The sequence below is a fragment of the Leopardus geoffroyi genome, chromosome C3, assembly GCF_018350155.1.
Source record: "Leopardus geoffroyi isolate Oge1 chromosome C3, O.geoffroyi_Oge1_pat1.0, whole genome shotgun sequence".
Lineage (NCBI taxonomy): Eukaryota > Metazoa > Chordata > Mammalia > Carnivora > Felidae > Leopardus > Leopardus geoffroyi.
In genome coordinates this window covers 4,173,346-4,200,520 of record NC_059338.1, presented here as the reverse complement: position 1 = coordinate 4,200,520, position 27,175 = coordinate 4,173,346, and the positions used below count along the sequence as shown (strand labels likewise).

Sequence of the window (27,175 nt, the reverse complement as noted above, 5' to 3'; positions counted from 1 at the left end):
TCAGGAAAGCTTCCTGCCAGCGGCCCGGAGCAGAGCATCCTTGACCTCCTTGTTCCTCAGGGTATACACCACCGGGTTCAGCAGGGGGGTGATGACGGTGTAGGTCACCGAGATCAGCTGGTCCTGATCCCTGGTGTTCTCCGACTTGGGCTTGAGGTAGGCGACGGAGGCACAGCCGTAGTGGACGACGACCACCGTGAGGTGAGAGGCGCAGGTGGCAAAGGCCTTCTTCCGGCCCCGGGCGGAGGGGATCTTGAGGATGGTGGAGACGATGAGGACGTAGGAGATGAAGACCAGGCCCATGGGGACCAGGATCACTAGCACGCTGATGATCACGGTCAGGGTCTCGTTGACCGAGGTGTCGACGCAGGAGAGCTTCATTACAGGTCGGATGTCACAGAAGAAGTGGGCCACCTTCGTAGCACAGAAAGGCAGCCTGAACACAGATGTCACTTGCGTCGTCGCTACGATCAGCCCAATGCCGCAGGCGCCCCCCACCAGCTGGACACACCCTCTCTTGTTCATGATGACGGAGTATCTCAGGGGGTTGCAGATGGCCACGTAGCGGTCGTACCCCATCGCCGTGAGCAGGAAGCAGTTGTTGATGGCCAAGGTGATGAAGAAGAACATCTGGGTGGCACAGCCAGCCAAGGAGATGGGCTGACTCAGGCCTACAAGGTTACAGAGCATTTTGGGTATAATGACGAGTGTATATACGGTCTCTGAAGCGGACAGCATGCTCAGGAAGAAGTACATGGGCGTGTGGAGGTGACGATCCACGCTAATGATGGTCACGATGACGACGTTGCCGGCCAGGGTCACGACATACAGTGCAAGGAACACGACAAACAGGCCGAGCTGGTGCTCGCGGAAGCTGGAGAAGCCCTGGAAAGTGAACTCACTCACCCAAGTGTGATTCTCTGTCTTCACCAAATCGTATGTGGGATCTAAGAAAGAAAAAACCATGTAAGGGACCTAAACGCGTGACTTCTGTCAGCTAGGCTGGGCAAGTTCTTGTGGTTAATCTGCCTCGGGCTTTGCTTATTGATATGCACGTTCATGTGTATTCCTTGGGGGGACAGAGAGTGGAAGAACGTCATTTTCTCACTAAGAGAAGGAAGGTGGCTTTTCGAGTTTACTGCTGGAAAGATATCCTACTTCTAACACGTGCCCACTTGTCTCGGGTAAGGAATCAGCATCTCTTAGACCAGTCCCATCATCTTGATCCGAGTGTAGCGATGGTGATGTTACAGAATTGTTCAGATGAGCATGATACTTAACAGTGTAAGCGTTTCTGTTAGAATTCAGACAATTATCGAATACATCCTGGCTCAGTGGGTGTCCTGCCAAGCTCCAGGGTCTGCGGCCACCAGCAGAGCTGCTAGGGTTTGGCTGGATCACCTGCCACCGTGGTCCCCTCCCCACGCCGCAGCTCTGCGGGTCCCGTCCCCCTCAACCTTTGCCCTCCGGGCCTCTTCCCGAGGCACTACTCATTTTTCAAAGCTACCCAAAGCCCATGACACCTATGAAACCCTTTCCTTTCTTCTCCACCCCACCTCCCCCTCTGGCTTCCGCTTCCTTCCACAGGTAGGTAGCACAGAGCTGTTTACTGGCTCTTTTGTCTTGAAAGCACCTTACGGTGGATTTGTGATTACCAAAGACATTTACATCCTTTCATTTCATTCCCATCCGGTGGAACGGGGAGAACAAGGAATACCGGCTGTCTTCAGATACAGAAACTCTTTCGGGAATTGCCCGGGGACACCTATCAGCCTGAGCCCATGGCTTCTGATCCTGTCTCCAATGTCCCTCCCGCTACCCAAAACTGCAAAGCAGACCTGCCCCACCAGGGCGAGATTATATGGTCTCTGAGAATAGGGAGCCGTGTGGCCACTGCGATGGGGGCGTAATATCTGCTGGCAGAGTCATTACCGGTCCTGCCCCACCAGATACATTGCCTGGGAGGAAGCAGAATGCTGGAGTGAGGAAAACCACAGTGAGGTTTTCTTCAGAGAAGAGGAGTAAATGTTTTTACACCGTCTCCTTTTCCCGGCTGTCTGTGCCCGTGACATCAGCAAACAGCTACAGCACTGGGCTAAATTTTAACACTGAGATTATAAGCCTAGAAGAAAGCATGACACTACTAACATTTGATTGGAAAATACACCGTGGTGCAGCTCGTCCAACAGGCTCTACCCGATTACCAACCAACATATAATTATGTAACCAAGTGGCTATAAAAAAAAAAATAAATTCGATAATAGAAACGATGGAGTTGCCTAAAAAGTACATTTTTGCCAGAAGTAAAGCGAATCACCCACATCGCAAAATGGTTTACTGTCGGGTAAAAAAACAAAGGTACGCTTTTCGAGTACTTTTAACATTAGCCGACTTCTCAGAAACACACCATTTTTAATAAAGAAAATCTGCAAAAAGATATAAGAGATTGACACAGTTACACCTTGAACCCCTTAGAGCAAGCATGTTACGAAAGAAAATGGCATGAGGTTGCAAAAAAACAGTGCAGTTTCACAGACCATTTCTTAAAAAAAATTTTTTTTTAACGTTTATATATTTTTGAGAGAGAGAGACCGAGCACAGCAGGGGAGGGGCAGAGAGTGAGCGAGAGAGAGGGAGACACAGAATCCGAAGCAGGCTCCAGGCTCCGAGCTGTCAGCACAGAGCCCGACGTGGGGCTCGAACCCACAAACTGTGAGCTCATGAGCCGAATTTGGACACTCCACCGACTGAGCCACCCAGGTGCCCCTCACAGACCATTTCTTGACAAGGGAGGTGGTTTGGCATTGATGTGTGCACCGTGGTAAGAAACTTAAACCTGCTCCACGAAGCTTTGTCAACAGCGTCTCTGGATTATGATTTGTTAATAGAACGTAGCCAAGGAATCACAGCTGATAAGTGGCAGCCTCCGTTCTTTATTGGCCAAGGTACGCTTTAATCCTGGGAAGCCAGGATTCCTTAGGGTTAGCAAGGCATCTTTGAACGTGACAGATATTCGTAGACACCAGGACCCTTTTTAGTTTAATTTAACCCTTTAACGACAATCATGGCCCTTTGTAAACCGTGGAAGTCTTTTTTGAAATCTCACTTACTTTTCTTCCTGCAAACCTGTGGCTCAACAGAAAAATGAAAGTAGAGGTCAGAGATGTGGCCCATTGGTCACAAGTATTCACAAGTCAAGGTCATGAAGCAAAGACAGCATGGCCCTTCCACCTGCACTAGGGCCGGTCAGGGGAAGGCAGGGGAAGGAAGGTCACAGGGGCTTCTTGGATACTAGATATTCCCTCCAGCTGGAGGAGGAGCTTTTAACCAAGAAAGGCTCTCTGAGGACCATCTCTTGAGGTTTCTGGGTGCCCTCCCCTGGGCACCCGTGAAAGCCACACTGGGGCTGGAAGGAAGCCAACAGCCAGCGGCCGGGGACCTCGTTATGTGTGGGGCTCATTTCCCACATCACCTGGGCCTGTGCTGCGGCACTTTGTGAGTAGAGACAGCAGTGGCTTATTTGTCAGGCTTCATTTTTTAAATAAATATTCTATTTTTATACGGTTGGGCCTTGAAAAACCATGGTTACAAAGCCCCAGTGAGCTCGAGCTAAGAGCCGCTGCTTGGATTCCAGGAAACTGCACAGTTCTCCCTGTAGTCAAGAGCCCTGCTCGGTATTAGAAGCTGGGGTTTTTTTTTGTTGTTGTTGTTGCTTTTCTTTTTTCCTTTTCTGGAACCAAAACAGTCAAATATGACTATATTTGTTGTCCTGTGAGGTTCAGAAGTGGGAGAGTAAAGCTCAACGGACCTTTCTAGAAGACCAGGAGACCCACTGCAAGCATCCAAACAAACGTGAGCCGGGATTTCAGCCTCAGGGACCCAGGCAGACAGTGAGACACGCTGGGCCTCCTGAGCCCAGCTCCTCGCCGCTTTCCCTGCCCCAATTCCATGTACTTTTTCTCCCGAGAGTGTCGTATTCTATTTTTCTCTTTTATATTGTTAAAAGATAAACCGCGACGTATTGAAAACATGAAGCTTATTTGAGCAAAAATCAAGTCTGGCAATGACAAATGGGAAGTGGTTAGGAGTGCCCAACCAGCAGGAACCCGGGGAGACTTTTCTAGAGAAGAGATGGAAACACAGGGAGCATTGAGTGGCTGCAGCTTAAAGCCTACTTGGCCCTTTGTGATTGGTTATCCTTAGTATTTTGATTTTGTAACTGTGAGGCGTTTACAGGCTCAGATTTGGGTTCGTTTCTGGAGGCGCCACGGTGGTCCAGCCAGCCAGCCGTGGCCTCTGTGTTTAATTAATCTAACAGAGGTTCCCTTATCGGTCCCTGGCCAGATCCTGACGGCACTCTTCCAAGTGGAGTTTTCTACAATCAGCAAAAATGAAGGGCTTATATTCATATCTTTTTTTTTAATCTTTTTTAATGTTTATTTATTCTTGAGAGAGAGAGCGCAAGCGTGAGCAGGGGAGGGACAGAGAGAGAGGGAGACACAGAATCGGAAGCAGGCTGCAGGCTCCGAGATGTCAGCACAGAGCCCGACGCGGGGCTTAAACCCACGAGCCGTGGGATCATGACCTGAGCCGAAGTTGGACACTCGACTGACTAAGCCACGCAGGTGCCCCTATATATTTATCACTTTGAATACACTTTATACTTAACGCTCTGTTTGAAGCACGCAAATTGTGGGGCATCACATCTGGGAACTCGTCACTCAACCCTAGGCTGTTCTCACGCATTTCTCTTGACCCCCTTCCCCCAGCCATGACTCCTTTCTAATTTTGTGTTTATTTTCGTTTATTTCATACCTTTATTGCATATATATGGGTTTAAGCAATGTGTTGTATCTATTTCTGAGCTTTATAAAAATGATCTTCTGTCTATAATTTTCTGAGATTTCTTTTTTTAAATGGGTAACCAATTACCCTAGCACCTTTGTTTGAAAAGCCTCCTTTCTCCACTGGCCCACGATTCTCTCTGCCATATTTCACAATCGTATGTACGTGTGGGTTAGTTCAGGGACTCTCTCTCCAGCTCCGCTGGTCAGTTTGACTCCCTGTACCAAGATTACACTGTCTTAGCAGTGATAACTTTAAAATAAATCTTAGGGGCGCCTGGGTGGCTCAGTCGGTTACGTGTCCGACTTCGGCTCAGGTCATGATCTCGTGGTCTGTGAGTTCGAGCCCTGCATCGGGCTCTGTGCTGACAGCTCAGAGCCTGGAGCCTGTTTCAGATTCTGTGTCTTCCTCTCTCTCTGACCCTCCCCCATTCGTGCTGTGTCTCTCTCCGTCTCAAAAATACATAAACGTTAAAAAAAAATGAAAAATAAAATAAATCTTAGTTATCAGAGAGATCAACGCCTCTTTATTTTTAAGTGGTTGCACAGTTACTTTTCCATTTTAGGTCGGGTTTGGAACTGCATTGAATTCAAATATAAGGGGTGAATTGATATAGGCTATCTCTCCATATATTTAAATGTCTTTAACCTTTTGTCGGACATCTTCAAGACCACCATGGAGCTAGATGATTCCATTGGAAGGACTTACCGGATGCATGCCGAAAAGCTGTTGTAGTCATGGTTATGGTTTATTGCAGTGGGAAGGTGTGCATGTGAATCAACAGTGGGGGAAGGGACCGGAGCAAAGTCCCGGAGAGAATCGGCTTCAGCTTGTGAAGTGTCCTCTCCTGACCGAGTCCCACAGACATGTGTGAATTTCCCACCACCAGTGCATGATGATAAGTGTGAAGTGACATCATCCCAGGAATCTCACCTGAATCTTGGTGTCAAGGGTTTTTGTTAGGGGTCAGTCACGTGGTCACACAACACCTGTGTTACCAAGAGCAGGGGTTCAGCATAAAGCACATTGTTAACATAAGTTATCTCATCAGACGGATTTAACGCAAGGCCTCGACATATAAAACGCTTATCAAACCGAGTAATTCAGGGGCTCGGAACTCCTTTCCCAGGAGCTGGCCACCAGCCAGTGCTCAAGATGAGCCTTTCTTGGGAATTCCAGGGTTTGAGCAACCCAAGGCCTCCCGAGCTAACCCTTTCCCGCACAGATCTCCGTAAAGAAAATAATTTTGTCATGTGTTTGAAAACCTTTTTTCAGATACAGGAGTGCTGATGCATAGGGGCACTTGTACCCCAATGTTTACAGCAGCACTCTCAACAATAGCCAAATTATGGAAAGAGCCTAAATGTCCATCAACTGATGAATGGATAAAGAAATTGTGGTTTATATACACAATGGAGTACTACGTGGCAATGAGAAAGAATGAAATATGGCCTTTTGTAGCAACGTGGATGGAACTGGAGAGTGTGATGCTACGTGAAATAAGCCATACAGAGAAAGACAGATACCATATGTTTTCACTCTTATGTGGATCCTGAGAAACTTAACAGAAACCCATTGAGGAGGGGAAGGGAAAAAAAAAGAGGTTAGAGAGGGAGAGAGAGCCAAAGCATAAGAGACTCTTAAAAACGGAGAACAAACTGAGGGTTGATGGGGGGAGGGAAGGAGGGGAGGGTGGGTGATGGGTATTGAGGAGGGCACCTTTTTGGATGAGCACTGGGTGTTGTATGGAAACCAATTTGACAATAAATTTCATATATAAAAAAATAAAAATAAAAAAAAATAAAACCCTTTTTCGCAATTTCAAACGGACAGAAAAGTTGTAAGAACAAAAACTGTTAAACATCTTGTATCCGGATACCCAATTATTTCTGTTTCGCCCCACTTCATCAATTTTTTCCTTCCTCCTCTGCTTCTATAATTTTCTTCCAAATCGCTTGAGAGTATGTTGAAGCCATTGTCTCACAGCATTTTAAATATTTTCGTGTGTCCTCTGCAAGACAGGGAGCATTCCCTTGTATAACCACTGTGTAGTTACTGAGAGTCGGTGTATATGTCCAGAGAGAGAGACATGCGCATATATGACATCAAATACGGTAACAGCGTTACCTAATCCGCAACTCATTGTAAGTTATGCTGGTTGTCTCGATAATGTCCTTTACAGCTAAGCGTCTTTGCAGCCTAGGGTCCCATCCAAGATTACCCGTTGCTTTTTGTCCGCCTCTTCCTTTAATGCCTTTTATCTGAAACAGCACCTTGGTTTCCTTTGTGTTTCTCAGACTTGACACTTTTGAAAACTACAGGCCAAGTGTTTTGCAAAATGTCTCTTAGTTTGGGTTTACCCGAGAAGGGGTAGAAATTCTAGTTTTTCCCTCACATTCACCTCCAGTTCTTTTGGAATTCTTTCTCTTTTTTCTTTATCTTCTGGTTTAATCTTCATGATTATATTCAGATGATGAGTTTTCCACAAGAATATCCCAAAAGTGACGCTGTATAATGAGGAAGAATGAAATCATGCCATTTGCAGCAACTTGGATGGAACTGGAGGGTATTCTGCTGAATGAAATAACTCAGAGACAGATATCATATGTTTTCACTCGTATGTGGAACTTGAGAAACTTAACGGAAGACCATGGGGGAAAGGAAGGGGGAAAAAATAGTTACAAACAGAGAGGGAGGAAGGCAAACCATAAGAGACTCTTGGATACTGAGAACAAACTGAGGGTTGATGGGGGGAAGGTTGATGGGGTGGGGGGAGACAGGGGAAAGTGGGTGATGGGCATGGAGGAGGGCACTTGTTGGGATGCGTACCGGGTATTGTATGGATGCCAATTTGGCAATAAATTATATTCATTAAAAAAAGTGATGCTGTGTTGTTCTCCGTGCATCGTACTGGGAGTCACATGTTGTCAGTTTGTCCCGATATTAGTGGCGTGACCTGTAATCTCTCGTTCAAGGCGGTCTCCACCAGAGTTCTCTGTCGTAAAGTCAGTATTTTCTCTTTCTCGAAGGGTGATCTATTGAGATGAATACCTTGTCTCTCATCAAATTCTCGCTCTCCAGTTTTAGGATCCATTGTTGCGTTTCTAACTCCATCATCCTTGCTGTAGATTGGCATTCTACGTAAGGAAGGGATCTATTTACATACAACTAGATTTAGATCGTGTAGATTCTATTTGGTAATGTTAGATACTATAATGTTATTTTGATGTTTACATCGTCACCGAATTGGTCAGTGGGAGCTGCTGTCATCTGGCTCCCCTGTTCCTCTGACATGTCTCCATTATCCATTCGTAACTTTTTTACACACCAGCCCTCTCGTACTTCTCTCATACTTCCCCGGCGCTGGCCCTCGAACCATCCATTTCTGCAGGGAGCTCTGATACCCTTTGGTGGCGGATCGTATTAGAAACCGAGATCTGGATATTGTCATTGCTTGTAATTAGTCTTAGACTCTCAGTGGGGAAAAACAACCAGAAAGTGGGATGTGTGTTGGTGTCTGCGGATTAACATCTACATCTTAAAATCGATGATTTCACGACGGTGTCTGCAATTCAAACTGTCTCAGAGTATATTCTGATGTTGCCCCTTTCCATATTTATAACTCCTGTCTACAGCAATAAGAAACCTGGTTCATGTTCTCAATATATTTGCACATTTGCTCGTCTAATATACATAGAAAGTTGTCTCTGAATTGCTAACCTGTGCCACGTCAAAAACCAAACCTACTAAATGGAATTTAGAAATGTTCTATCCATTTATCTGAGCGTGTGCTTTTCTAATACAAATGGACTGTATTCTGTGTACTGTTATAAACTTGCTTTTTCGTATAACAATACATTTGAGATGCTTTTACAAATCAGTATATGAAGATTTATCGCATTCATTTGAACAACTGCGAATTGTAGAATAAGAACAGAGCGTAATTTATTTAACCTATCCTATATCAATGGATAGTTCAGCTGTTTGTGGGTTTTTAGGCATATTCTAGAGAATCACTCTTCATATATAATTGTGCACTTCTGGGAGCATATCTACAGGCTACCCTCCTGAAAGTAAGATTCCTTGGTCAGCGATATGTGCATTTAAGAACTTAATAACTATTGCTAAACTGAAGCCAAGGTAGGACATTTGTATACATTTGGCATAACTGAGAATGCTTTCTTACCCACATTTCCATCAACTGTGGGCATTGACCAATTTTTCTTCAGCGTTTGGCAAGATGATAGGTAAAAATGCTGTTTTATTTTTTTTTCTTTGAATTTTTATTTCTCTAATTATGAATGAGGCTGAGTATCTTTTCATATGCCCGTTAGTCATGCGTACTTCCTTGGCTGTGAACGTCCATTGACGTATCTTGCTCAGTTTCTTGTATCGTATTGTCATTTTCTTATAATGAGTTCTATAATAGGGAAATATGCCTTCTATCATACACGTTGTAGATAGTTTTCTTCCATTTATCATTTTTACTGAGCTTACGGGTTTGAAATTTTATTAGTATTATATTTATGTGTGGATCAGGGCCTCCCTGACTACGAGATTGTTTTTTTTAAGTATCCCTATTTTCATTTATACTTTTTATGTTTCAGTATTTGATTCGTCTGGAATTTAATTGGTTTTAAGAAACAAATTTAGAAATATTTCTTAAATCAGATATACCTTTTATTATTCCCAATAACTAGGCATTGTCTCAACACCATTAAAGGGGGAGCAAAATTTGCCATCCCAAAATGTCTCTCTGGCATGGGGATTATTAAAAAATTTTTTTTAAATGTTTATTTATTTTTGAGAGAGAGACAGAAAGTGAGCGGGGGAGGGACAGAGACAGAGGCAGACACAGAACCTGAAGCAGGCTCCGGGCTCCGAGCCATCAGCACAGAGCCCTACGCGAGGCTCGAACCCAGAGTTTTGAGATCATGACCTGAGGTCTATGCTTAAGCAACTGAACCACTCAGGCACCCCAAGGGATTATTTAAAACTGGTTATTTTTAACAGCACACGTAGGTGGAAACTGAGTAGAATTTGCCCTTTTGTAAAAGACATTTGCATTTATAAGGGAAAAGTCCATTTGTAAGGGTGTCTCCCTCACTGTACCAGGAAGAGGGGAATGACTCAATCTGTTTAAAGTCTCATCAGATCTGCATCACAACCTTAGCCTTATTGGCTGTGCTTTTCATGGTCACCTCCCTCTATCCTCCCCCCCCCATCCTCCCCCACATATTCTTCTGTCTTTGGCTGAAAAAGGTATTTGAGATGATGGCTTCATTTATTTGGGGGGAGTACTTAGTTTTCCTCGGTGTTTCTCCGATGCATACAGAAGGTATGTATGTTGTTAAACTTTTTTTCCCTCCCATTAACCTGTTTCATATCAATTTTATATCAATTATTAGGCCAACCAAAGTACTTAGAAGAGGGAAAACCTTCTGCCCCTATGTCATCTATTAAATAAGAAAAACATCTTGCATCGTTACTCTGTGATGCTACTATATGCTGATCCCAACCCCCACCATTCTTCTTCTTTGGAGTTTTTCTAGTTATTCGCACATTTAACAATTAATGGTGCTTTTCTTGATTTCTTATTTGTATTCATAGAAATTTAAGGAGAAGAAATATCCTTAGTTTTTACAACACGGAGGCTCTCTATCCAAAGTGGGATTTAAAAGGAAATGCTTTTAGGTGTTTCACAGAGGTTTAAAAATCTTCTCCATATGGAAAATGCCCATTTCCTATTCCCGTGTATTTGCTGTGTTTTGTTTCATTTAGAAGTGGGCTACTTCCATTATATCTTCTAAAGAGCTATTGTTTTTATCACTTATCTTTCCAGCTCATTCTCCCTGACACCCTAATCCAAAAATTTCTCAGTTTATAAAGTCCTACACTCTATATCTGTGGGTGTTTGTTTCGTTCTCAGGGGCTCCTGCCCTGAGACTGCCCTGGCTCTTCTTTCTTTCCTCCCTCCCCGGTTAAGATTCCACAGACTGTCATTTTCCTTGTTGCTTTGCATTTACCTTTAATTCACTTGCCCCTGTTTTACCTGGCATAATACCAGCTTTGGTTGAATCAAATGTTGCTTGTGGAGAGCACCTGGGCAGCTGAACTTCACTGGTGAAAAATATGTTACTATCGTCACGCAATTAGCATGCGTTTGCTCCCTGGTAAGTCACACATAGAAACCACACCCGGTGGAGGTGTCACACAAAAGGAACTTTATTTGCAACAAATAAGGCCATCTCAGGGAATAACTTGCAAAACCACGCCTCCGCCCCAAGCGAGGGTGAATGGGGTCCTTTTATGTAGGATTAGGATGAACATTTAGAAAGGGGAGCCTTGTCCCTGTATGTAGAGGCGTGCATAAGGTCGTGAATGCACCTAAGGAAAACACGCCTGTTTGTTAATGAGGCGTGTGTTCCTCCTTGGGTGGAGATTTTAGCATTAAAATGAGGTAAAGCTCTCTCCACGTGTCCCTGCGCGGTCCATCTGCGCAAGTTTGAGTTGGCTGTTGAGCTCAAACTGGTCTGGGGCGGCTCCTCACGAGGGCAGTCGTCACTGCTTGAGGGGTAGTTTGGATTTCCACCACCCCCAGATGCGATCCCCAGCCAGTCTTTTGCCTGAGTCAACAGATGAGCTGGAGAGAAGAGCTTAAGGGAAATGTGGGACGAAGGTTGGTGGGCACGTGCAGGTGGGTGGCAAAAGTCAGGTTTTGGGGTCTCGCTGGTGACGCTGGTAACTGGTTGCAATACTTTGATTTGAACGAACATATTTGGTCACTGAGATCACCCAAGTTCCTTTCTCATACGTATTTGGTCTTCCTCCAGGCTTCCTGGCTCACAGCTCCCCAAATCGTCCAAAGTCCTTGAGCAGTTAGAGCCACGGAGACATCTTTTGCAACATTAAAGTAATACCTGGTCTCTTGTCCTTGGGCATCAGAGCCAAAGGGTGAGATGACTGTCTCAGTAATCATAACGAGCCCCTTTCAACCATAGCTGGGTTTATGTTAACGAGGCGAGTTTTGGAAAATACCTGAGGATAGGGGCTAGGTGGCCGGAAACAAGACCAGGGGAACCAGCCGTGTGGTTAGACACTCGGAACGTTCAATCCCCATGACCTCGCAGGAGGGGAGAGTTCCTGGAGATTGTATCAGTCACCAATGGTCAATGCGTTAATCAATTGTGCCTGTGTAATGAAACCTCCATAAAAACTCAGAAGAACGGGGTTCAGAGTGTTTCCAGGTTAGGGAATGAGAATATATCCATGTGTCCCTGTGCGGGGCCCCAAATTCACGAGGACAGAAACTCCTTTGCTCAGGACCTTGACCTATGCCTCTCTTCATCTGACTGATGACTGGTATTCTTTAACATCCTTTGTACTAGATTTGTAGTCTTGTCAATAAACCGGTTTTCTGAGTTTTGAGAGCGACTCTAGCCAATTAACAGAACCCAAGGAAGGGGTCACGGGAACCTCTGATTTATAGGTGGTCAGGTGACAACCTGGGCTTGCGATTGGCATCTGAAGGAAGGAGGGGTTCATCTGGTAGGACTGAACCCTTCTACCTGTGGGATCTGATGCTGACTCCAGGTGGTGGAGTCAGAATTGAGTTGAATCGGAGGACACTCAGCTGGTGTTGGAAAATGGCTCAGGGGTGTGGGGAAACCACCCCCCCCACACACATATCAGAATTGGTGACCCGAACCCCTTTACTGCTCTTACTGAAATTTCATGACATTTCACAGTAAGCGGGGTATTGATGTTGGTGAGCAACGTGCTATATTTCCCACCTACCATGCACACGATCTCCGGTCCTCCAACTTCTGGAGGTTCTTCCTTATCCTTGTTTTCTGCAGATGATTTGATGGAGGGAGGCAGACGGGGGATGGGCTAGATGGATGATGGACATTAAGGAGGGCCCTTGTTGGGACGAGCACTGTGTGTTGTGTGTAAGGGATAAACTGAATTCTACTCCCGAAACCAATGCTACACTGTATGTCAACTAGAATTTAAAATAAATGAATGGGGGCGCCTGGGTGGCTTAGTCAGGCATCTGACTCTGGATTTTAGCTCGGGCCATAATCTCACAGTGTGTAGGATCGAGCCCGTATCAGGCTCCACACTGACAGTGAGGCCTGGTATATATTCCCACCACCACGTTCGGCCGCTGTGTGTGCCTGTGCTCTGATTCGGAGCCGAGCACACCCTCCCCCTGGGGAGCACTGCACACCCCCCTGGCTGGGTGCCCGTGTCACAGCCCCTCATCTTCACTCAGGACCTTGGCTCCGCGGTTCTCCCCTGTCTCCTTTGATTCATCAGGTTTGTAGTAGCTCACTTTCATTTACAGACTTCTGTGTTCTAATTCTCGTTGCGCTAAAAGAATGAAAACAGACACAACCTTCTTTGATCCCACATCCTTTTCCAGCTACAGGCCCATTTATGTGCTCCCCTTCTTACCAAAACTCTTGGAAGGAATTGCATTGTCTTCAGTTTCTCTATCCTCTAATTCCCACTAAATTGGCTTTTTCACCATTATATACTACCAATACAGATTTTTTTTTTTTTCAGTGGGACTAATCACCCCATTTTGCCAAGTCTAATGGTCAATTAATTGTAACTCACCCTACTGGGCATATTGGCAGCATTTGACCCAAATATGTGACTTCTCTTTCTTGGAAACCGGTTTTCATGCAGTTTCCAGGACATGCCCTGAATGTTGGTACTTTTCACTTTGTTTTTGTTCCCCCACTGTTCCTTCTCTTTCCTCTTCTCCTCAGTCTCTTGGTGTTAGCTCACCTCAAGATTCAGCCCCAGACCACTCTTGTGTTTATCCTCACCTCTTATGTTTATCCTCACCTATCCTTGGAAAGTTTAAACACTTTCCGAATTAAATCTCTACTCCATACTGCTTTTCAGGATGTGAAGTTGTATGTTCAACAGTCAGTCCATTATCCCTGCTTGGATGTCCACTTGGCCTCTTGAATAGAATGTGCCCCCGGCTGAACCGGCCAACTCCTCATGCAAAGGCACACCTTGTTCCAAGCCGCCATCACCTGGAACATGGGCCCAGCAACAAGGTCCTGACTGGTTTCTCCTTGTTTCCCCTCTGGCTCTGGGAGTTGATTTTCCACGCAGCCAGAATAAAGATTTTTTTTTCAACTTTTATTTATTTTTGAGAGAGAGAGAGAGCATGAGTTGGGCAGTGGCAGTGAGAGAGGGAGACGCAGAACCGGAAGCAGGCTCCAGACTGTGAGCCATCAGCACAGAGCCCGACGCGGGGCTCGAACTCACGGACTGCAGGATCATGACCTGAGCCGAAGATGGACGCTCGCCTGACGGAGCCACCCAGGTGCCCCCAGAATAAAGATTTTAATACATAAACCACATCAAGTCATCGCTTGCTTAGATGTTCCTGCAGTGACTATCCATCCCATTCAGAGTCCCTGCCATAGCTTGTGAGACCACAGTTTGACTCTCCCCCGTCATCCTGCTCATTGTCTCCAGCTGTGCTGGCCTATTTGTTAATGCCACAGCTAACCCTCCTCGGACCCTTGGCTCTGATCTCAGCCTGGAGTGCTCTTCCCCCAGGTCCTCCTACGGTTGGCTCATGCCTTCATTTCATTTCTTTTGTCCTTTTTCGCTTTATCTTTAGACACTTACTACATACCAAAATGATACAGATCACCTACACACTTTTGAAGTCAGCTACGATCCTCTTGAAGTATACGCTCTCCGACAGCAGGAGCTGTGTTTACAGCCTGTTTGTTTTCATTTGTGCTTTCCGCTCTCTTCTATTTAGTATTTTGCCTGGTGTATAGTTTTCCCGCCCTTAGAGCCAACCTTCTTATTTTGTGTCAGATAGCTAGCGATGAGTGCTAGAAGGACCATAAAAGAGCTCCTGGAGAATGTCACTGGTGTGCTTGATGATAAATGAAGTGGTCAGGGAAGGAGCACATGAGCTCGTTTCGCTGGAGGCCTGACTGATGGAGAAAGAACAAACGAGAACGTGGAGAACCTGCACTCTAGACTGAAGGAATGGTAGGTGTAAAGGTCCTCAGAGGGAATAAACCTGCCGTGTTGATAGATGTTGGAGTAGCGGGGGGTTCGCAAGAAGAGATGACGCCCTTCTTAAAGCACGGGCGGCAAGGACAGGCAGAGCTTTATAGGCCATCAGGAGGAGGGTGGATTTTATTCCGGGTGCAATGGGGATCTGTTGGATAGTTTAATGAGGGGAAGGGTGTCATCGGATTTTCATTTTTAGAAGATCACTTTGCTATTTGGTAGAGAATGGAATGGAAAAGCACAAGAATAAACAAGGAGAGTGCATCGTGAGAGACTCTTTCTGGATCAGAGTAGTTTCGGTGGAGATGGAGGAAACGGATAAATTCGCGTTGTGTTTTGTAGATAGGGCTGACAAAGCTCGTCAGGAGATCCCAGTCTAGATGGCCCCAAAGGCTCATTTTCTCTCTCCTTTTAGTAGTTTGGCAAAGAGCTGACACAGCAGTCTAAGAAATTTCAGTGGAAGGAGAGGCCGACGCCAGCTGCCAAGTTCTCGATGCTGCCCTTCTTTGTAACAGGGCTGTTTCCCCCTGGGAGCTCCTGCTGTTGGATAATCACTTAGATAGTCCCTGTTTCCCCTTTTTTATAAGTGTGTCATTCCCGTGGTACATGCAGCCCACTTGTGCACAGCCAAAGCTACGGGTTAAAGAGAGTTGGGAGATTGTGTGTCCTTGTGAATATTTTCTCCTTACAACCTCGTTTGGTTTAACACCCTGCGGTGCTAGCAGGATCTTGTCTTTTTCTTCTTTTGCATAAAAATGTGCTGACAGATGCCATTCTGGGGAGGAGGAGGAAGGAAAAGATAGGATTCAAGATAGGCTCACTGGGTTTTGGATCAAGCAACTGGGTAGAGAAGGTATCATTGGCTAGTTTGGGGAATGGATACTAATTTTGGATGTGTTTTATCTGGAATAATCCTACACCTCTAAATGGAAGTGGCGAAAGTAGGCAGCCAGTTATACAAGCTTGGATCCGGGAAAGACCACAGCTGGAATTATAAATTTGGGATTTCCCCTTATTTTTCATAGCTATCAGCATAACGCAACAAGCACTAACCTAAAGCGACCTTTTCTTTAGAAAACGTTGTAGAGGGAGTGGTCAAAAACCTTTCCCTTCACAACAAGAGTCCCAGCTCCAGATAAACGCTAGGCTATAAAATCATGTGGTGTGAAGTCAGAGGATAATTCTACCAAAACTTTAAGGAATAAATAACCACACCAGTCTTTTAAAAAGGTGGGAAGGCTAGAAAAAGAGGGAGCCCTTCAAATTGTTTTATGATGGGCATAGCATTGAAAACAAAGCCCGATTTGATTATCACACAGACACTGGACGGATACACACCCACACACACACACACACACACACACACACACACACACACACACGTGTTGGGGAAGACGAATTTATTCTACCCTTGAAGGTTCTTCTAGCTGGACTAAGAATCAGATTGATGAGACAGGTTAACAGGAGAAAACCCAATTTAATGACAAATGTGTGGAGAAGCCACACTGTCCCGGAATTTCGAAGACAGGCAACAATGTGAGCTCAGGAGAAGGGCAGGGTCTGAGGATACAAAGGGGAAGAAGATGGTTAGTGGGAAGGTGAGAGCAGGTGTTTGGAAAACAAAGGTGCCCTGTTATGCCCAGAAGTTTCTTAGGTAGCAGGAATCTCTGTTAATAGTGCTCTTTCTGGTACTGGCATACAATTGAGGGGGGGGGGGGGTAAAGAGCTTCTCCTGAAGCTGCTGGGTTTTGATTGCTCAACATAGCCTATGTGACAAAGCAGCCCATCTTGGGGCTGCCTGCTGTACGCATGCAAGTAGACAGAAAATACGGATTTCACTAACGTGAATAAAGAGCAACCAGTACTAGATTAAGATAATAGTATCCCGTGGCAATGCGTCACAGCCATATTGCATGTGATCAGTAGGAAAACCACTGGATCCAAAACTCTTGGGATTCAAAAACGTGCTTCATCACTTATGGACTATGTAATCTTTGCCCTGTTGTTTAACCTCTAGGCGCCTCGGTTTCCTTTTCACCAAAGTTTATATAACATTCGTACCTATAAAGTGGGGGTAATAATGGTGTCTACGTCCCAAGGTTATTTTGAGAATGAAATTAGTTAATTAGCAAACATCCTTAGGAAAGTACCTGACACATGGTAAGTATTCAGTATGTTCCCTATTATAATACCAGTAATACAAGCATTCTGGATGTTTCAATCTATTAATAAATTTAATAAACCATAAACCATATAAATAAAAAGAGGAAAATTATATGCCTCTTTCTCTAGATGCTGGAAAGGATATCCAATAGAATGTAACAACCATTCTTCATTTAAAATAGCCAATTAAATAGGATAGATGAATAATTCTGTAACATAAAAATGAGAAACACTCCCATTAAATAAAACAAGACAGTGGGGCGCCTGGATGGCTCAGTCCGTTAAGCATCCAACTTCGGCTCAGGTCGTGATCTCGCGGTCTGTGGGTTTGAGCCCCGCATCGGGCTCTGTGCTGATGGCTCAGAGCCTGGAGCCTGCTTTAGACTCTGTGTCTCTTCTTCTCTCTGCCCCTCCCATGCTCATGCTTTGTCTCTCTCTGTTTGTCAATAATAAATAAACATTAAAATTTTAAAAAAAAGAGAGACAAAATGGTCACCGTAACCATTATTGTTTAACTCCATTATTGTGTACTGACCAACAATATTACATCAAGAGAAAGAGTGAAAAGGTATAAAAACTGGAAAGGAAGAGGTAGGATTGTATTTCCCAGGTAATATAATAGAATACTTGTAAAATCACCCAAGAGAATTCACTGAAAAATTATTACATACATTAAAATTATTCCACAAGGACTCTGGGTTCAGGTTTATCATTTTCCTAGCTACACGGGAATAAAAGCCAATTAATAATATAATGGAAGAAAAGCTATTTCCAATTGCAAAATTATAAGAAATGTCAAAGAATAAACAGAAATGTGCAAAATTTATAGAAAAACAAATTTCTGGTACAGATAAAATGGTATAGATTCATTTCTCTTCTTAAGTACAACTATAGCCCCTGGAAATAACCCAAGAGGCAACCAAAGGAGAACTCTGAGAGACGGTGAGAGGAAGCCAGACGTGTTTTGGACCTCAGGCCTACAGAAACAGCACAGTGGCAGGAAATCTTAACCTTCCCCATCCCAACATAAGGTCACCTTGGCCCCTGTGTTTCCTGCCCGTCGACCTGGCTCTTTTCCTATCCTGGGTCAAAGAGGAGTCCCTCCCACAACAGTTGGCGAGCCTAGCACCACCACCCACTAATAAGTAGCCAGGGAAAGTGTGTTCTCTCCCTGCAGGGCCTGTAGCTCCCCTCCCTGACCCAAGACATTAGGGCTACTGATCCACCAAGAAACCCAGTTCTGGAAGCCTCTTTGACTTTGTGAGGCTGATGCTTCCCTCCATCCTCCAGAGACCAAGTATAGGCATGGGGAGTACTAGAAGAGACTCTCCATTCCCACATGTGAGGGGCGTGTGACCCTAACAAGCACTTGCCTAGAGAAGCCTCTGTCCCCAAGGCCCAGACTCCCCTCCACACCAGCAGCCCAGCTTGGGGAAACCCCTGGTAACCCTCAGGCAGCACCAGGAGGGCCATCTCAACAGCCCCAAATAAGCCAAACAACAGAAAATGTTCTGAAAATTAAATATCACTGGAACCACAGGCAACAAAAGCAGGCCAGGCCCTGCACGCTAACCCTAAAATGGGCGACTGCCTGCTAAAATAAAAGACTTAAGTAGGATCTCGAGTCTTCTAACATAATAAACAAAATGTTCAGGATGCAAACCAAAAGTTAGTAACAGAAGGACAATAGGAAAACTTCTAAAAACATAAAAATTAAGCATCCTGCTTCTAACAAATCCATGGGTCAAAGACCCCGTCTCAAAGGAAATAAAAGAATACCTAGAAAGGAGTGAGAATCAATGTAGGGTGTGTCGTACATGAATGTGGCTAAAGCAGTGTTGCTGGGGAGATTTATAGCCCTGAATGCTTACATTAGAAAGGAAGGAACTGGGGCGCCTGGGTGGCGCAGTCGGTTAAGAGTCCGACTTCAGCCAGGTCACGATCTCACGGTCCGTGAGTTCGAGCCCCGCGTCAGGCTCTGGGTTAAGAGTCCGACTTCAGCCAGGTCACGATCTCACGGTCCGTGAGTTCGAGCCCCGCGTCAGGCTCTGGGCTGATGGCTCGGAGCCTGGAGCCTGTTTCCGATTCTGTGTCTCCCTCTCTCTGCCCCTCCCCCGTTCATGCTCTGTCTCTCTCTGTCCCAAAAATAAATAAACGTTGAAAAAAAAAATTTAAAAAATTTAGAAAGGAAGGAACTTCTCAGATTGGTAATCTAAAGTTCCTACCTCAAGAAACTAGAAAAGAAGAGAAAATAATCCCAAAGCAAGCAGAAAGAAATGGTAAAGAGCAGAAGTCAATGAAATAAAACAATAGGAAAATAGCAGAAGAAAATCCATGTAACAAAATGGGTTCTCTGAAAAATCAACAAAATTGATAAATCCCTAGAAAGACTGACAAAACTTGAGAATGCACAGGTCACCAACATCAAGAATGAAATGAGGGTATCACTACGCATTCTGCAGCTATTAAAAGGATGATATGGAAATACTGTGAGCAACCTTGTTTCTAAATCCAGCAACTTGATCAAGTGGATCCTCAAAAAAAACCCGAGCTACCAAAACTCAGCCAGATAATCTGAAAAATCCTATAACTATTGGATAATCGGAGTCATCTTATAACCATTAAAGAAATCGAATTCATAGTTTAAAAACTTCTAAGAAATCTCCAGGCCTAGATGGTTTCACTGGAGAATTCTACCAAACATGGGAAGAAAAATCAATATCAAATATGAACAGTCTCTTCCAGAAAACAGAAGGGGATAGAACACTGATCAACTCACTTTAGGAGTTCATAATTTATGAGGCCACTATTACCTTGTTACGCCCCGTAAAGGCTGTACAGATAAAACTATTGATAAGTATCCCTCAGGAACTTAGATGCAGAAATCCCTAACAAAATATGAGGAAACTGAATACAACAACGTATAAAAAGAATTACCCTCCGTGGCCAAGTGGGATTTCTTTTAGGAATGCAAAGCTAGATCAATGGTCACAAATCAAACAATGGTATCCACCATATTAACAGATGAAAGAAGAATGATCATATAATGACATCAACTACAAGAAACACTTGATGAAATCCAGCACTCATGACAAGAATTCTTTGCAAGAATAGAGGAAAATTACCTCAGTGTGATAAAAAGCATATCTGAAAGACCTGTACTTAATGGTGAAAAACTGAACGGTTTCCCCCTTTCACCCCCACAACCTTAGGAATAAGGCAAGGATGTCTGCCTTCACCACTCTTATTTAACATAGTAATGGAAGTTCTAGTCAGTGCAATATGGCAGGAAAAAGAAAAGGCATACGGATCAGAAAGGAAGAAATAAAACCGTCCTCATTTATACAGATGACCTAATCGTCTATACAGAAAGACCCAGAGAGTCTACCAAACCCCACCCCCAAAACTCCTAAAATTAGTGACTCAAGCAAGGTCATAACACACAATATCAACACATTTCTGTAAGCTAACACTGAATGTATGGAAACCAAAATTAAAAGCACGATATCATTTACCATTTCTCCTAAGAAAATGAAATGCTCAGGTATAGAATGTGTGTAAAATTTGCATGCCGAAAGCTACAAAATGGTGATAAAGGAAATCAAAGAAGACTTCAATAAATGGAGAGACCTACTGTGTCCATGGACTGGAAGATTCCACATCATAAAGATGTGAGTTCTCTTTAACTTGATCTATAGATTTGATACAATTCCTATGACATCCCAACGACGTGCTTCATAGACATAGACAAGCTTGTTCTAAAATTGATACAGAAATACATAAGACTTGGAGTAATTAAAACATTCCTGACAAAGGATAAGAGGACTCACTTGACTCAATATTGAGACTTGCTCTAAAGCTGCATTAACCAGGACAGTACAGTATTGGAAAGCATAGACACTGACTGCAACAGAAAGAAACCCAGAAACTGATCCACAGAAATATGCTCAACGGACTTTTGACAAATGTGAACATTCAGTTCAGTGGAGCCTGATTGCCTTTATTTATTTTTTTAATGTTTATTCTTGAGGCGGGGGGGAGGGTCAGAGAGAGCGGTAGACACAGAATCTGAAGCAGGCTCCAGGCTCTGAGCTGTCAGCACAGAGCCCAACGCGGGGCTCGAACCCACGGACCGCGAGATCATGACCTGACCTGAGCCAAAGTTGGATGCCTCACCAACTGAGCCACCAGGGGCCCCAGATGATTGCTTTTTTTTTTTAAATTTTTTTCAACGTTTTTATTTATTTTTGGGACAGAGAGAGACAGAGCATGAACGGGGGAGGGGCAGAGAGAGAGGGAGACACAGAATCGGAAGCAGGCTCCAGGCTCCGAGCCGTCAGCCCAGAGCCTGACGCGGGGCTCGAACTCACAGACCGCGAGATCGTGACCTGGCTGAAGTCGGACGCTTAACCGACTGCGCCACCCAGGCGCCCCGATGATTGCTTTTAAAGATTGGCCTGGAGTAAGTAGTTATCTGCAAGCAAAAATCAAACTTTGACCTCAACCTTAAACTTGAAACAAAACTAACTCAGGGTGTCTGGATGGCTCGGTTGGTTAAGAAGCAGACTCTTGATTTCAGCTCAGGTGATCTCACACTTGGTGGAATCGAGCCCTCGGTGCTGATGGTGCAAAGCCTGCTTGAGATTCTCTCTCTGCCCCTTCCCCCCCCCCCCCGAAAATAAACTTAAAACTAACTCAAAACAGATCATCTAAATGTAAAACATAAAACTATAGAAGTTTTAGGAAAAAAATAGAGAAAAATGTTAAAGTTCTCTCAAAATAAATAAACTTTAACTCAAAAAGAGATCATTTAAATGTAAAACATAGTACTATAGAAGTTTTAGGAAAAAAATAGAGAAAAATGTTAAAGTTCCTGATTCCAAAGGAGGCTTGAGCCAATGGAGAGTAACGCTATGTTTTTGAATACGGAGACTCAAGATCATTAAGATGTCAATTTTCCATAAATTATAAATGTGGTAGGATTCCCGTAAAATAGTGCTGGGGTGTGATTTGCTTGTGTGTGTTTAACCGTGTGGAGAATGCTGTGTGCCTTTGGGGTGGGGGAGGGTGGGTTGTAAATTGAACAGATTGCTTCTAAGACTTACGCCAAGCAAAACATCCAAAAAAAAAAAAAAAAAATTCTAAAGAAGAATGGCAAATAACTAGCTCTGGTAAATAAAACGTTGAAAAAAAAATCCATGATAATTAATGTTGTGGACACACAGAATAAACACATAAATGCGACAGAATAAAAATCCTGCCTTGTTTTTGCATTTCCCATTCTTCATTTCACAGGAGTTTCATTCGCCCCAGGGTAAACCTGAAAGAACCCAGAAAAAAAAAAAAAGTCCATTGAATTTCAAAAAGATTTTTTTTAAAACTCTTAACTAAAGCATTTGTCTTAAAAGCCGAAACAGTTTTTAACTTCAGCAAACTTTTCTAGAGAGGAGAGCCTCTTTTAGCTTACAAATCATGGTTCTGAATATCGACCTCTTCATTACAGGGTCAGGGGCACAGCTGAGTGCCTAGATGCCTTCAAGGAGGGGCTGAGGGAGGTCCAGGGGCCCTAGAGTAGTCATAAGGAAGGTGAGGTGCACGGACCACATTGGTTAAAGAGCACGAGACCAGGGTCCTCTCAGTAGCTGGCACCTGGGGCACCTGGGTGGCTCAGTCGGTTGAGCGTCTGAATCTTGATTTCGGCTCAGGTCATGATCTGATGGTTGTGAGACTGAGCCCCATGTCAGGCTCTCTGGTGAGCACAGAGCCTGCTTGGGATTTTCTCTCTCTGCCTCTCCCTCCACCCCATCTCTCTAAAGAAATAAACTTAAAAAAAAAAGGATGCCACCAAAGATGGCCACTGGGGGTCATGTATCTCCATAGGATCCAACGCGGAGCAGTTAGAAGTGACCGTGGACTATAGTTCCCTCCTCTGTGGTAAGGAGACTAGAAGCCTTGAGCAGAACTTGACTGATTCGCCCCGAGGAGAATGGGGAAAAAGGGGGGAGCAGGAATTGAATTCAATTATGTTTACTCATAAAGTGACTTATTCACTAAATTGCCCCAGTGTGCATGGAAAGGACTCGAGGCCTTTTCTTTTATCCGTCCGATTGGGAGCTCAGAATGACCAAATAGATGGAATCGTAGAACTTCTAAAAGTTAGGTGTTTATGCACCCGCATGCGTTGGGTTTAAATTCATAATCACTTAACACATTTTGATATTTCTGCATTTCAAAAATATTTTGCAATGAGAATACTGTGTACTCGTGTGTTTATTGTGTCTCTTTACAAATAGCTCAGGAGAGTAACTTTGACTTGCTCAGCAATTACAACTGCTAATCACCGTGTTAGTCAACACCTATTTCGTCTCACAAGTTGAGTCTGAAGTTCACCTTCATTGTTTTATATATTTTTGAAGCGAATAATGGTGAATAGTCTATTATTACACATCGAACTCAGTTGCTTTGTTTTTATGGAAGTTTCATGTCAAAAATCCTTTACTGTTGACTTTTTTTTTTTTTTTTTTAGCTTTCCAGGAGTAATAATTTAACCTAATATATCAGAAAGATATTTTGTTGACCCTTTTTTCATATTTTCATTGAGCTTTCTTTCCTTGCCTTTGTGACTGTGCTTGTGAAGGGCTCAAGACCCAATCTGAAGGACGTTTTCTGAATTCCTGCCCCCTGCCCTGACCGTCCCCTGGTCCCTCTGCTTTCTCCTACTCTCCTCTCACTGGAAGCTCCCATTTGGATCTGCCTCTCATTTTTCTTTCTTCTTACTCAATTTCACAGCATTCTTTGAGCAGTCTGCTCCCTGAGCCATCTGTCTGCTCTTCTTCTGAGCCCCTTGGTCATCCCGTCCATGGGGGGGGGGCATTGCTGTCAGCCCCACAAGGACTTCTTTGTGTAGCTTGTGTTCAGCCAGAGGAAGCAAAGGGTCAGACCCAGTCATGTGCGCTGTTTCTCTGGCCAGAGCTTCACGACTCTCACACGTGGTTAGGAGTCCCCTGTGCGTAAATTCCCTTCTCCTCCACCCCCAATTTCCCTTCCCTTGAAGGCCCACGTGTGAGTTACAGGAAACTTGCAGGGTGTTGCTAGAAAACCTTCTCTCTAGAAGGTTTCTAGCTCATCCCAAACCCATTTCCTGAAAGATATCTCTCTTTTTGCTTCCCTTATCTTCTTAAAACACAAGGCGATTAGTTTTTGGCCCAGTCTCCATTTTAATAACCACTGGTTCAAGCATCCAGCTTATGTTAAAAGAAGATTCAGTCAAGTGTGATTTTAAAGTGGTTTATACTTCAGGGGAGTGGACTGGTCACTTTAAATGGAAGCTTTTGAGATGAACACTAGATCATGCTCTGACCTTGTAGTTATCTCCTGGAATAGGGCCAATGGGCATCTCTTCACAGGCCTGCAGAGTGACTTATGTTTTTGTTATGTTAACAAAGAGGTTGAGGAAGTAAGAATCAATTATTAGAAGCCGGCCCCCAGCCTCACTTTTGCTCTGGCCCTGGCCGCGAGGAGTGAGATTTCGCCAATCACTTGAAGCCGTGGCCGCGTAACATTACCTATAAGCTCCCATGCGGAAGATACGCGTGCCTATTTGGGTAGAGATTTCATCTTAGGGAAGGGATTTCCTCCCCACCACTCTCCTCAGAGCATCCTGGACTTCTTTGTTTCTCAGACTGTACACAACAGGGTTCAGCAATGGTGTTATCACCGTGTAGGTCACTGAGATTAACTGGTCCTGATCCTTGGTGTTCTCTGACTTGGGCTTGAAGTAGGCGATAGAAGCACAGCCATAGTGGATAATGACCACCGTGAGGTGGGAGGAGCAAGTGGCAAAGGCTTTCTTCCGGCCCTCAGCTGAGGCAATCTTGAGGATGGTGGAGACGATGAGGACGTAGGAGGTGAGGAGGAAAGTGGCAGGGGCTGTGATGGCCAAGAGGCTTATAGTTAAGGTCAAGATATCATTAACGATTGGAGTAACACAGGCTAAATCCAACACGGGTCGAACATCACAGAAGAAGTGCTCAATCAGTGAGTTACAGAAAGGCAGTCGGAAAATGGCCACAGCCTGAACCAGAGAGAGCAAGAACCCCGAGGCACAGACAGAGGACACCAGAATGGTACAGGCCCTCCAATTCATGACGATTGGGTAACGAAGTGGGTTGCAGATGGCCACGTAGCGATCAAACCCCATGACTGCTAGCAGGAGGCAGTTGGTGACGGCAAAGCCAAGGAAGAAAAAGAGCTGAGTCCCACAGCCCACCAGGGAGATGGACTGGCTCAGACCCACGAGGCCGGAAAGCATGCGTGGGATGATGACCAGGGAATAGCACGTCTCTGATGTGGAGAGAACACTTAGAAAGAAGTACATGGGGGTGTGGAGGTGGTGGTCAACACGGATAATAGTCACGATGATGACATTGCCGGCCAGAGTTAAGAGGTACAGGGTTAGAAACACGGCAAACAGTATGAGTTGATATTCTCGGAAGTTGGAGAAACCTTGGAAAACAAACGCCTTCACCTCTGTGTGATTGGCTGTCTTCATTGAGGACGTCAGATGAGAAGGGTAAAGAGAAGGTTGACACTATCCCTTTGCACCAAAGACCACCACGTCCCCTGGTGAGCACACTGTCAAGAGCAAAGATTCAGTAGCTCAAAACAGGTTCGAAACTTCATGAATCAACCGCCTTTCCCAGGGACGTGGAAGACTCAGTCCTAGAACTGAAATAAAGATCAAAAATCTGAGCAACAGTATTTGAAAGTTTGAGGGAAAGCATTCTTTGCAAGGACACCTGACCCTGTGGATGGCCCATGAAGTTGGTCTAGATTTTCTTAAAATGTTGACCACATTCTCAGGGGACGGTGTGATTAAGTTAGAGACTATGAGATAGACACACAAAAAAGCTTGAAAAATTGGAAATGTTTGGAAATCTATAGTTCAAAGAGGAACTTAAAATGGAAGTTAGGAAGTATTTAGAATTAAATAGTAATGGAAGAACCATGTAGCAGAACGTGCACTGTGCATTCAGAACATTATGAGAAGAAAGTTTATCATTGAAAATGCTTGTTTTTTTAAAACTGAAAATTGATGAGAACTCATCCTGAGAAGTTATAAAAATAACAGAGTAGGAGGGAAAAAATAGGCGCCTGGGTGGCTCATTCTGATGAGTGTCTGACTCTTGATTTTGGCTTCGGTCATGATCTCATGGTTCGTGAGTCTGAGCCCCAGATGCGTTGAGCATGGACCCTGCTTGAGATTCTCATATTCATTCATTCTCTCGCTCTCTCTCTCTCTCTCCCCCCCTCTCCCCTTCGCTCCCCCCTCCCTCCCCTTCTCCCTCTGCCCGTCTCCCCTGCTTGTGTGCACACTTTTTCCAAAAAAAAAAAAAAAAAAATGAATAATGATGAAACAGATGTTAATGATAAAATATAGAAGATCTACAAAGGTCAACTTTAGGTAAACTCCTAGTGAAAATCTGATCAAGAAAAACAGGTGAAGACATAAACTGGATTATGAATAAATGAAAGGACACCGTTACATAATCTTCAGACACAGAAAGATGAACGGTAACATTATGAACAACTTTATCTCAATATATTTCTAAACTTCAATGAAATGGATACATTTCTAAAAAAATTATCAACTTTGAATCAAGAAGTAGAAAACCTGAAAACATTTTTAAGAAATAAAGACAGTAATGGGGCCCCTGGGTGGCTCAGTCAGTTAAGCATCCGACTTCGGCTCAGGTCATGCTCTCACGGTTTGTGGGTTCAAGCCCTGCGTCGGGCTCTTTGCTCACAGCTCAGAGCCTGGAGCCTGCTTCGGATTCTGTGTCTCCCTCTCTCTGCCCCTCCCCTGCTCACACTCTGTCTCTCTCTGTGTCTCAAAAATAAATAAACATAAAAAAATTAAAAACAGAAAGAGCAGTGAAAAAAAATCTATAAACAAATCTCTAGGGCAAGGTAAATTTACCAGTAAGTGCTATGAAACATTACAGGATAAGCTGACTTCAATATGATACAGATTTCCATGTTAGGTAGTAAAGAAGAAGTCCTCCTTACCTCCTTTTACAAAGCTGGAATTATCCTGATGACA

The 27,175-nt window shown here is 44.3% G+C and overlaps 1 protein-coding gene across 1 annotated transcript; it reads right to left on the bottom strand.

Moving 5' to 3' along the window:
• LOC123586091 (olfactory receptor 10J1-like) lies at positions 1 to 25,716 on the bottom strand. The gene is made up of 3 exons (XM_045454957.1): positions 25,120 to 25,716; positions 8,469 to 8,474; positions 1 to 920 (listed from the first exon to the last, which is right to left on the bottom strand). The coding sequence occupies exons 1-3, from the start codon at positions 25,622 to 25,624 to the stop codon at positions 1 to 3; spliced, it is 1,431 nt and encodes a 476-aa protein (XP_045310913.1). The 5' UTR covers positions 25,625 to 25,716.
• Between the last annotated feature and the right edge of the window lie 1,459 nt (positions 25,717 to 27,175).

Coding starts and splice junctions, on each gene's coding strand:
- LOC123586091 (XM_045454957.1), bottom strand. CDS start 25,624: ATGAAGACAGCCAATCACACAGAGGTGAAGGCGTTTGTTTTCCAAGGT.